General features: G+C 37.0%; 1 protein-coding gene across 1 annotated transcript in view; it reads right to left on the bottom strand.

The window, feature by feature from the left end:
- LOC131845205 (neurobeachin) overlaps positions 1-12843 on the bottom strand; it is a 508146-nt gene that overhangs the window by 22354 nt on the left and 472949 nt on the right. Inside the window, exons 14-23 of the mRNA XM_059194246.1 lie at positions 11034-11256; positions 9526-9668; positions 9057-9143; positions 8133-8236; positions 6431-6621; positions 5374-5525; positions 4473-4637; positions 2792-4304; positions 2573-2718; positions 1441-1605 (exon numbers count right to left, since the gene is read on the bottom strand). Of these exons, the coding sequence (XP_059050229.1) occupies positions 1441-1605; positions 2573-2718; positions 2792-4304; positions 4473-4637; positions 5374-5525; positions 6431-6621; positions 8133-8236; positions 9057-9143; positions 9526-9668; positions 11034-11256 (2889 nt within the window). The remainder of the gene's footprint in view (positions 1-1440; positions 1606-2572; positions 2719-2791; positions 4305-4472; positions 4638-5373; positions 5526-6430; positions 6622-8132; positions 8237-9056; positions 9144-9525; positions 9669-11033; positions 11257-12843) is intronic.

Consider the following 12843-nt stretch of genomic DNA (forward strand, 5'->3'; position numbering starts at 1 on the left):
GAGACCCTTCCATTAGTTTACGTCTCCACTAACAATTGAAAATAAATTCAAATTAAAAATATCTTTATTCATGTAGGTCTATTACAGACTCTTATGATATGTCAAATCTACCGTCAGTTCGGTGTGATTTCGAGATGAGTAGAATTGACAAGAAGCTCAGCTCGTATTCTTTTAAATAAATCTTGTACATGATTACAATAATACAGATTCATTTTTAAATTGAAATTTAGGAGGATAGAGTTTTGTCCAACATATGCTATTGCAAAAGCAAATAGTCTAATCAGTGTTCCTAACCCGAACAGACCAGTCCCCACAAGCAGCACCCGGTCACGAGTATGATGGCAGTAAGAGCAAGCATTGCACTCAACCATATTAGAGGGAACACATTGACCCGGCCCATCACGCCGCCACAAGTTTGAACTTTATCGCGATCACAGATTTAAGTTTAGTGTAAACAGTCCATATCCCGGCTCCTTGCGGAATGTACGCGTTACCAATAAGCCATGTAGCACACTAACAAATAAACTTACTAATGTACAATAAATAGTACAATTATTTCACTGGAATACTTACTAATTAGATACTCTAATATATGCATGATGCATAAGCTATATAGGTGTAAAGTTTCATCGAAATCCGTTCAGTAGTTTTTGCGTGAAACAGAAATTAGAGAAAAGAGAAACATCAATACTTACAAACTTTCGCGTTTATAATATTATTATATTACATTATTACTAGCTGTCTCGGCAAACGTTGTTTTGCCTTAAAATAAAAAAAAAGTAGGGGTGGACTACCCCTAACATTTAGGGGTATGTAAAATAGATGTTGGCCGATCCTCAGATCTACTCAATACGCTCTCAAAATTTCATGAGAATCGGTCAAGCCGTTTCGGAGGAGTATGGGAACGAAAACTGTGACACGAGAATTTTATATATAAGATATAAGATTAAGATGTAGTGACACCTCATTACACCATATAACACGCTACAGTGGTGAGGTGATAACTATAACAATTACAACTAAAATATGGTCGAGCGCAGTGATGGCTGGCTCATCCGTCATACTCGTGAACGGTTGCTGCTTGTAGGGACTGGTCTGCTCTAATCACTATGACTGATTTCCTCTTATTAATTGTTTAACCAGTTGGTTATGTATTCAATATTTTTTTCTTTTTGAGTATTTAATTGAATTAGTGCTAATCGGTGGTTTGTATTCACACACTTAAACTTAAATTGTAAGTAAGAATAAATTGTTTAAAAGAGCAACACACAAGTTTCTTGCTTGTTCTTCTTGTGATGAGACAGCATTCCGAATGAGCGGTAGATTAAAAAAAAAAATGTTATGACTATTCAAAAGTGCTTCAATGTAAGTTTATTTGAATAAATGATTTTCTATTCTTTTCTATTCTATTCTACAAAATATTATATATATAATACGTACATTAGGCGAGGTAGCTGACGCAAGTAGAGGTAATAATCCACCGCACGCGATAATCAGATTATCCGCCAGTTGACTAATGAGATGCACCGTGTTGACAACGAATATCGCATTCTCGCTACTGTTCACAAAGTCGATCACTGACTTCGTCGAATGACTTCTCCACACCTGGAAAATATATAATACTTCTATTTAGTGATGTTGGTTATTAGAAATATGCTATTACTAAAACGTGGAGTTACGACAGCAATGACAGATTGGATAGTCAGAGAGTCGGTAATATTGAGGGACAAACTGGAGGCTTTTGAAATGTAATGTTAGAGGATGGAGAAGAATGGAAAGATAAAGTAAGAAACGAAGAAGTACTACACAGTGTAAAAGAAAAAAGGCAGATATATAATACAATAGAAAACAGACGAGGAAATATGTTAGGACACTTGATACGGTACGATTGTTGTATTAAAATTATTATTGAGGAAAAAATAAAACATTTAAAGAGCACTAGCTTTTGGCCGCGGCTTCGCCTGTGTTAATTTATCCCCTTAGGGGTGGAATTTATCAAAATCCTTTCTCAGCGGATGCCTACGTCATAACATCTACCTGTATGCCAAATTTCAGCCAGATCCGTCCAGTGGTTTGGGCTGTGCGTTGATAGATCACTTATGTCAGTCAACTTTGAGTTATATATATTTAGATGATGGAAGATCGCGGAAAGTGGCAAAAGCTCCAAAGACAAGAGCGTAGTTTTTAAATTATGAATGAATGAATAAGTATTCATTCAACACATATAGCTAAACAAATTTTAAATTCGACGCTCCTGGCGTCGAACCTACTGCCGCGCGTATCTTTAGGTTTATTGTGATTACTTATAGATAATGGTATTGATACATTTATGTGTAAGTAATAGTTGTCTGAAAGAGTAGTATGTAGGTACATCCTGTTCTTATATTATTAAATTATATTTTCATATTTAAATATTATTTTTAAAGGTGCAATATTGTGTAATAAATAAAAAATAACTAATAAATAAAAACTTTAAAATTTTAGGTCGACTCAGTGTAACGTTACCACAACACTTTAATTGCAAAATGATACAATATATATATACCAATTATAATTTATTCGCAATATATACCTGTATATCAGTTTCGAGAGAGAACAATACATCAGAAAGCAATCTCTGATGTATGTAAGACCAACGAAATTCCGGAATACGAAATGGCGGTCTCGTCGGACCCGGAGAGAACATAGGCCGCGTGCAAGTTGACGGACGCTTAGTCTCTGCAAGAGATTATTAATTATTTAGATAATTAAAAACAATTGTAATTTACTTTCGACAAAAACGTATATTTACCAAAATGATTCGAGTCCACTTGCGTGCTAGTAGACGCACTTCGTGGCCTCTTTGGCGATGCTGACGTGTTGGTACCTTGTGTAGCTACACCATCACTTCTACTGCTATCCTGTTTCATTTCGTTATCGCCAGGTAAACTGACACGTCTTTTCTCTCTTTCAATTTCACGATTTCTTTCTTCTTCATCCTCTTGTTCTATATTATTAGCTAATGAGATATTCTCACTGATAGTCGAAATGGGAGGGATATCAGGAGTCTTCTGCTCTTCTGATACTGGTATGTCTACTCTTTGGCTATCATTTTTTACATTTTCTTCATTTACATTGCTACTTATATCGGTCTCTAATTGATCTGTCTCGTCTTGCCTTGAATTTACTAAAAACTCTCCATCAAGAGGTAATACGTTGCCCTCGTGTGGATGATCAGACGGTATTACTCTCTGTGGACTATTGTCGTCTGTCGTACTGGTCACTGTTTCATCTCTTTCCTCGCATTTCGTTAAAACTGAAGAAATAACATCATTAATAATATCATTTGCTATCAATTCAGCCGTTTGTCGCTCGTCAATTATTTCTTCTATCTCCTGCTCAAAGTCATCTCTACCGTTGGGTGTATTGCCTTCGGAATGTAATCCACCAGAAATAGCTCCGGAATCCGTATCGTCGTCGGTTTTTAATCTTACAGTTTCTAAAGCGATTGTCAGTACATCGTTCACAATATTTATCGCGATGTGCTTCGGATCGTCGTTTTCGACCTCATCGGGAACATTTATTTCAGTCTTATCTTGTGTTTTCTTAGGACTAGTAGCTTCACTCGGAGTCAAGTATAACTCGGATGGATCGGACAGTTCCGATTCTCTTTCAGTGGTAACGTTTAATTCTGCGACTCTCTCGGGACTCGCGGTTTCGCTAGCGGACAAACTCGAAGGGATACCTTCGCTCTTGTCGGTGTTGTCATCTTTCGAGACGCCGTCTCCCACGTCTCTCACGGGAATGTAATCGAGACTACCTTGTCGCGTCAGATGCTTTTCTACCGTTTCAGAATTCTCTACCGTTCCGATTCCGGACTCGGAGCTCTCTAGTAGGTTCGTTTCGTTAATAATAGATCGCACTAGTTCGTTATCGGGATTGAGCAACTTATCTTCCGTAACGGACGCGTCCTCGTCGACCGCGTGTTCCACTTCACTATTTGTACACGTAACACTATCACAACCGTCGACCGGAGGCACTTGGGTAGTTCCGGCCTGTTTGGCGGGGCTGTGCACCTTGCAGACCTGGCTGTAGAGGACGGGCGTCGGCCGCGCGTCGCAAGTGCAGTCGGCGGGGTCCGCGGGGTCGGCGGGGTCGGCCGGGTCGGTGGGGTCGGCCGGGCGGCGCGGGGGTCGCTCCCAGCCTGAGATCGTGGAGATGGGCCGCTGCTGCCGCTCCGCCGGGTCCGTGATGTTGTCCGCGCGCCGCTGCTCGTAGTGTTCGTACATTTGCGCGAATTGCAGCTTGAACTCTTCGTATGACACCTTCGAAAATATACTTATGTTAATTAACATTTATTTTTTAATATTACATATATTTTTAATCATATTTACCACATAGGTGCTAACAAATTATGTCTTGTTATCATGAGTGGCTACTTCCAAACTGGTAGCCCGTCAGCTAATATCGTTTACATAAATAAATAATAATACCTTGGAATGTACGATAGCGAGAGTGTCGACCCAAACGCGCCAGCCGCCGTACTCGTGCTTGATGGCATGGTGCAGCAGCATACGGAACAGGGAATAGACCATGTCTGAAATCTTTTGCTCCTCCGCGCTCTTAGGGTGGATATACGCCATCGCTATTAACCATTCCTGTAAAACAATAAGAAGGAATACCAGCTAAATATAATGTTTATGTAAATTGAAAATAGACTTAAAGTAACAACTAACTCTGTCTATACTATAGAAAAGGATAAAATAGTCGAAAACCTAAATGAAGTTACAAGAAGTTAAATGATTTTGCTAAAGGTAATCATTGATGAATGCAGAAGGTTATGTGATGAATTCAACAACTTAATGGCCTGGACAGAAAAGGATTCAGAACAGAAGGAAGTGGAATCAGAGACGAAGATGGCTAATACTACGCGAGGAGTGGCTGTTGTTCTCACTGAGAAATGTGAAACAGTGTTTTAGATAATAAGGAGTGTCGGAGTTAAAAAGAATGTTCTAAAACTTATGGTTGACTGGTAGAGAACGCCCTTAGGTGTTAAGTTCGCCATATGTACATTTATATATTGTATTTGTGCATTAAAGTTTCAATAAATAAATAAAGCAGGGATGAGTAACACGCGGCTCGTGAGCTGCAATATGGATCTAGAGTTAATAACGGAATGAATCTGAATTTAAACACCATTAGAAAAGTCATAACGGTAATCAAGTTTCCGCACTGAATATTTGTGATCTCACACATGCTAATTGTAGCAGAATTAAACAAAATAATATAAATCCATTAAGCAGTGAAGTAGACTTCCGTAAACCAACACCTAATTATACACGATTAAATATAATACAAACTTAACTATAGGAATGACAGTTGTAGAACCCTCACCTGCCAGACACTCATCTGCAGCACGGTCCGCCTGTTCTCCCTGTTGTTGCTGCACAGTAGCGTCATGTCGGAGAGGAACAGCTTCTTCACCTCCAGCAGCTGTTCCGTCTGCTTCGACTGACGGATCAGTGTCGCCACCACTTTTAATATCACTGTGAACACAAAAGGTTTCAATCAGTTCTTGAATAAGCGTCGTGATCGTGATGTCGTGAATTCATATTTGGTTGATACCAAAAAATTTTTGCGTGTCAATTTATACTTCTGACTAACTCTACGCGCGGCTTCATCCGCGTGTTCTTTTAGTTCTATATATATATATTTCAGAAATAAAGATAGCCTAAGTAACTTTTTATAGATTTAGCTATTTGCAAGTGAAAGTCCAGTCAAATTTGATTTTAAGTGTAATATAGTGCACCTAATGTAGGTATAGTGAAAGCCATAGTAGAATATTAAAATAAAAAATGTATTTAAACTAATACGCATAAACAAAATTAAATAGGATAAGAATCGCTGTCTGTGGAAATAAAAAAAGAAATGATGTTGGGTGCGTTACTTGGGTTCTCGAGGCGGAAGTGCGGCTGCGGCTCGGGGTGGCTGGTGTAGAGTACTATAATGGGAGTTATGTTGGTGACGTCACTTGGGTTCTCGAGGCGGAAGTGCGGCTGCGGCTCGGGGTGGCTGGTGTAGAGTACTATAATGGGAGTTATGTTGGTGACGTTACTTGGGTTCTCGAGGCGGAAGTGCGGCTGCGGCTCGGGGTGGCTGGTGTAGAGTACTATAATGGGAGTTATGTTGGTGACGTTACTTGGGTTCTCGAGGCGGAAGTGCGGCTGCGGCTCGGGGTGGCTGGTGTAGAGTACTATAATGGGAGTTATGTTGGTGACGTCACTTGGGTTCTCGAGGCGGAAGTGCGGCTGCGGCTCGGGGTGGCTGGTGTAGAGTACTATAATGGGAGTTATGTTGGTGACGTTACTTGGGTTCTCGAGGCGGAAGTGCGGCTGCGGCTCGGGGTGGCTGGTGTAGAGTACTATAATGGGAGTTATGTTGGTGACGTTACTTGGGTTCTCGAGGCGGAAGTGCGGCTGCGGCTCGGGGTGGCTGGTGTAGAGTATCTGCTGTCCGACATGCTCCGTGAGCAGCTCGTACAGTGCGTTGTAGACAGGCAGCGCGAGCCCCTCGCCGCTCGCTCCCAGCCGCGTCGCCAGCAACGTGTACAGGTTATGCGGCGACATCACGTCGTACTTGCGTCTGCAACGTACACGAGAAGAATCTATTTTATACTATATTGTAATGGAGGAAAACTGTGTAATGTAATGAAGGAATAATCATATGAAATAATGAAAGGATAATCATATTACAAAAACGTGCCGTTCGAGCGATCTACTGTATGAAGAGTCGTGACTCATTAAGAGAGAAATTCAAAGAGGCAAATATTCTCACCGTTGCTTCTCAATTTATATATTCAAATATCCTATATGTTCATAAAAATCTTGACTTATTTCCAAAAAACAGCAATATTCATAATATTAATACAAGATTTAAAGACAAACTTGCTGTCCCCAAGTATCGTTTAGAAAAAGTTAATAGGTCTTTTATGGGAATAGGTATAAAAATTTACAATAAGATACCAAAGGATATGTTGGAATTACCCTTAAATAAATTCAAAACATCTGTTAAATCATATTTACTGAGCAAAGCCTATTACTCACTAAACGATTACTTGAATGACGAGTGTGCATGGCAATAGTTGTTCATGCACTGAATTTTCATTTAATGTTAGACATAGACACCTATATAAATATACATTGTAAATAAACTGGCTTTAAAAAAAAAGTAATTCAATTGAGTTTCTTGCCAGTTCTTCTCAATTGGATCTATATACCGAACTGGACGGTAGGGAAAAAAATAAAATTATAATGTAAAAATTTGACGTTCATAAGCGGCTAAAATGTCCTACATGAATAAATGATTTTTGAATTTGAATTTGAATTTGAAGGTAAATTGTTACAGCCTATGCTGTAAATACTATAAGTGGAGTGGAGTAACTTGAAACAGCCATGCTCGCTGTAAAATTTTGGGGGCGTGGCGGGCCGGGTCCCTCATGCTCATGCTCTGACTCATCCGTCATACTCGTGAATGGGTGCTGCTTGTGGGGACTGGTCTGTTCGGGTTACGAACACTAATTAGCCTATTTGATTTTGCAGTAGTATATGCTGGTGGTCAAACAATTTTAGTAAAATTTCTGTTGCGGCCTCTCTTGACAAGACTGCTTGCTGCCGCTTATAAGACATAACAGACAGACGGACAGACCAATATAGGAGACATGAATACGACAGATACAAAGACGAACTACATGACAGTATAGGAATTTTACTAATTATATTTTATGATCAAACAAGTTCTCCTCTTTCATTACCTATGATAATCTTAACAGTCGGCAGAACCGCAGCAGACCGTTCAATTACCAAAAAATATTGTTATGATTTTTCTGTGCTTGTTTCGTATTAAACAAAATCTAATTTTCCGGCAAAAAACCGACCGATCTTCTATAACATACTCATACATGCAAAAGACGTGAAAGTCTTCAAAGTTCAGCTTAGTTTGAGACTAGATGGCGCTGTGTGAATTGTCCATTGTTATTATTAGTACTAACAGATACTCTATATTTTTGTGTAATCTTTAAATATATCTTCTTTAAATATAAATACGTGGTACATATAAATTAATTTGATTTTCTGTTTACATAATATTTCACTTACTTGTGTGTACTTCTGCTCAAGAAGAAACCGAGTAGTTTCAACGCCTGGAGTCTTATTAGTTGACTTTCAGATGAAAGCAACTTGAAAATAGTCCGCACCCCGCCCTGTTTGTAAATGAGACACTGTCAATATTTAGATTCAAACTCTGTTCTGTTCTGCATTCCTAGTAGTAATTATCCATACTAACATTATAAAAGCGAGAAATGTCTGTATGTTTGTCACATTTTCATGACTGGTCTATAATTGGCTAAGTAGATCTTAATGAAATATCTGCATATCTATCTTTTATCTTATAGTAGATACTCGCCCCGGCTTCGCACGGGTGTACATGTATTATATATATAAACCTTCCTATAAAATCATCTATCTATTTAAAAAAACCGCTCCAAAATCCGTTTAGTTTTAAAGATTTAAGCATTAGGGACAGACAGACAGACAGCGATTTTTTTCAATATGTAGATTATATACCGAACATGTCCGCGTGTATCAAAAAATATATCAAGAATAATTAATTACATTTTTTGTCATGAAATTTATAGTCTATTTGTGTCCGGCTACGTTGTTCTCTAAAAACTAAAAAAAATAAAATTTAGCTGGAATCTAACATTTATAATGTAAAAATTTCTGAGAATGACGTTCATAAGCGGCTAAAATGGAACGAAAACTGTGACATGAATTTTATATATGATATATTTGAATTTTGATATATTTGACTGACGTATAAGCTATATTACTGTAAAGTTTCATCAAAAACCGTTCAGTAGTTTCTGCGTGAAAGAGTAACAAACATCCATCCCTACTCACAGACTTTCGCGTTTATAATATTAATAAAATAAGAAATGTTTTAATGCAGAAAAACAATTAATTAAATGCTATTTTTGTATGACAGTTATATTATACATTAATAATTAAATTATATCTCACTTTGGCATCGAAGGCTGGCACCATGGAGCTGGGGTGCTCCGACATAAGAGATATCAGCATTTGTAAAACGTCATGCAGATTTTCATCCTGAAACAAAAATAAATTTGAAGTAAAAAAGAAAATATGTTTATTCCACATACAGAAGCAATAATAAAAAAAAACAAAAATAAAAAAGATTATTAAACACAATTAGTCGGCCTCACTGATCTAGCGATTTAGGTCATTTTACTTGCGATGGTCACAAGTTCGATACTCATGAATACAAATGTTTGTGCCGTGCGAGGAATCGAACCCGCGACTATCGGGCGTAAAGCGGTGCGCTAGACCGCTAGACCACCGAGGTCGTCATTGAAGAGAATGAGGAGATGTACCAATAATATAAAATACTAGTATCAATATGAAAATAAAAACTAGTGCACACGTTTTAAAAACGGTATATAGTAAATGTTGTGAACAAATGAAAATATACCTCATGCATAGTAGTCAGATAGTTGAGTAATGATTGCAGCTCGTCCTCCTTTACGCCGTTCCCGATCATGATCAACTGCTTCAAGAACAGTAAGATGTACGCCCGGATCGTGAGGATATCCTTGTGTGCGGGTCGCGGTCCTTCTGTAAATAAAAAAAAATATATTCACCATAACTTTATTGGCTACGGTAACCATTTACCATCAGATGGGCCGTATGCTTGTTTGCCATAGCAGTATAAAAAATAATTAAATTTAGAATAAAAAATCATTGATTTATGTAGGACATTTTAACCGCTTATGAACGTCAAGTTTTTTGTATTAATATTTTTCCCCTACCGTCCAGTTCAGTATACAAATTCAATTGAGAACTGGCTAGAAACTAAACTGAATATCTTTTATTAATCCTGTTTATTTACATTGCATGCTTATATAGATATCTATGTTTAACATTAAACGAAAATCTCGTACATGAACAACTGCCATGCACGTTTGTCATTTAAGCAATCCCAAATATAGAAAATGATATTCCTGTATAGCCACGAATAACTCGGTTGCAGAGAACAAATAATTCAAGAGATAATGACGGTAGTATCATAAGATCTCAGTTTGCATTTGACAGAGATAAATTCGGGGCCGGAGCGCGGTGGAACCAATTTAAACGACGGTAATGACAATACCGTCGTTTAGCGGGTAATATCGCTACTGGCTGGCTACAAATCATTCGACAATTAGTTACAGCGTTTTTATTACTAAGTAAATTTGACTTTTTCTTGTAATTTCATCTTTATGTAAATTAGGGTAATTATTATCTATGGACTGATGTTCATAATAATGTTTATGGTATTTAAGTTTAGGTTATATAAAACTAGCTAATCACCCCGGCATTGTACATGTATTATACATATGAATCTTCCTCTTGAATCACTCTATCTATAAAAAAAAAACCGCTTCAAAAGCCGTTGCGTAGTTTTAAAGATTTAAGCATTAGGAACGGACAGACAGCGACAGCTACTTTGTTTTATACTTTAATAATAATGATGTTGATTCGCTTATATAGTACATAGTTGTATGTAGTAAAGTAAATAGACTATAGTTTAAATATATCAAAATGTCTGACAGTTACATTTACGCGGAAACATAACCCATTTCGTTGTGTATGGTAGAGTACAATAATTTCGGGTAGAAATCATAATTAATTAAAATTACAAGTTCGAATATTATTAGTTGGTGTATTTTTTTATTGATTTAATATAATTTTTATGTATAATTTTAAAACAATATTACTTTTTGCACTCTTTCTTTGTAAAAACTATAAGTGTACAAAAATTTATACTACTCCGTTCGCGCAATTTTCGTGAAAATGAGTACAAAGTTTTGGCTTCACGAATTAATATAATGATAATATTAACTACCTCATTATAATAAATACCTTAGCTTCTAGTAAATCTTTTTCTAACATCCATGATTCATACTTGCCTGGTGTTAATAATAAATTAACAGGTCTTACCTAGTCCTTTGGGCGTGATTCCACTTTTAGTCCTGGGATTGGCAACCCAATAGTAGAATTTCAAAGTGTGCACCGTCTGCAGGACTGTGCTGACTCTCCTCACGCTGCCGTATATGTGGGCGTCTGCGAGGAAATCTGTCGCCAAGTAGCAGTAGAGTCTGGCCTGCACGGCCGCCGGCGTGTGTATCCACAGAGCAGGATTGAACAGTATGTGGTCCAGCAGCTGCCAGGTGAGGAAAGATTGGCAGAAGGACTGCGATTAGCATAGACTTTTTACTGTCCGATGGTTGATAGCGTAGTGCTCTCTTGCTTGTGGGAGGTTCTGCTGTGTCTTCATTAGTCTCTTATAATCTAGATTCGGCTAATTTTATTACTTTTACTGCAAAAGTGTAGGTATTGCGTTCTAAAGTTGACATTGAACAATCTTTTTAATTAATTTTAAGCATTGTGGCATTTGATCTAATTACTATCTCATCAGAGACTTAATAATTTTTAAATACTTATTATTTAACGCTCTAAAAAATACACATTTTTAATATTTACAGATTTTTCTGTACAAGAATAACTTATATTTAAGTAGTAAATCTCAATTATGATATAAATGACGAAATAGCCCCAAATATTGTGGTGGCTAAGCATAAAGCACTAAGGTGTAAAGAAGCTAGTGTAGACTTTAAAATATATGTTCACTTTATACCAATTCCATTGCGTGTACTAAAATTGTGCAATATAATTATGACTCCTTTGGACCTAATGAACTAAACTGCATGTGAAGAAATCTATTGTTTAAATTCCTTAAGCACGGGTCACCATATAACTGCAGTGATATCTCCGTAACAATAGTCAAGTTTCACTGCGAAATATGATGCCGTTGAATTAAAAATTATTATAGTACCTACTAATATTTCGAGAAACTTTGACTATCGGTAGGAGTTTGGAATTCTTCGTGAAAATTCATTATTCATAATCAAAGGGCGTGTAAAGTGTAAAGGTAGGCTACTCTGAAATTCAGTTCAAATCACAAATTTCACCTTCAAGTCAATAAAAGCAATCATTTTAAAATAGCTTTTATCTAAACAGTTTTAAAGTATGTACTCGGTTAAGTAATTGAAGGTACGAACATTTGTGAATTAAAAACTTAGTGGGATATAAACAAACTTATTCAGCATCAAAATAAAAGGATACTTGCAAAGAATAATTTTTATCATTAAATTAAAATTAAATATCAAATATCCGATGATCACAATAGTTGTGATTATTTGACATTAAAGATATAAAGAAACAAGGAACATAAAGATTAGATGGCAACGATCAGGGTATTGCTGTTTTGAAGTGTGTTTATATAATAATAGTAATTATAGTGCAGAACAGTTTTGTATAAGAACAAACAGACGAGGTGGAAGCAAGAGGAGCATGCGCTAACAACCATCGAACGAAACTTGACGATATAGGTGGGTAGGTACACGGTACATGTATCAATTCAGTTGACGTGCGAATATCTATCGTCCTTCTTCTCGATTCAATGCATATAATCGTATAGGCTTAGATAATAGTGAAGGTTTTGCAATAGCAATATATATATAAGGTGTTGATAATAACTGTGATCTTTTATATATTACCAAGCAATATAATCAAGAAGAAGCAAGACATGAACACAAAGGACGAGGACTAGAAATAGTAAGTACAAATTTTCCAGAGTATTGGATATTGATGGGATTAGGAACCATTTCGATACTGATCATATTATGCCAATAACTACAATACCCATCCTACCAGATATGAAATGGCTCCTAAATAGGTACACAAGTTT

Source organism: Achroia grisella, unplaced genomic scaffold (assembly GCF_030625045.1).
Source record: "Achroia grisella isolate CSIRO2021 unplaced genomic scaffold, CSIRO_AGI_Agris_v1 utg460, whole genome shotgun sequence".
In the NCBI taxonomy this organism is placed as follows: Eukaryota; Metazoa; Arthropoda; class Insecta; order Lepidoptera; family Pyralidae; genus Achroia; species Achroia grisella.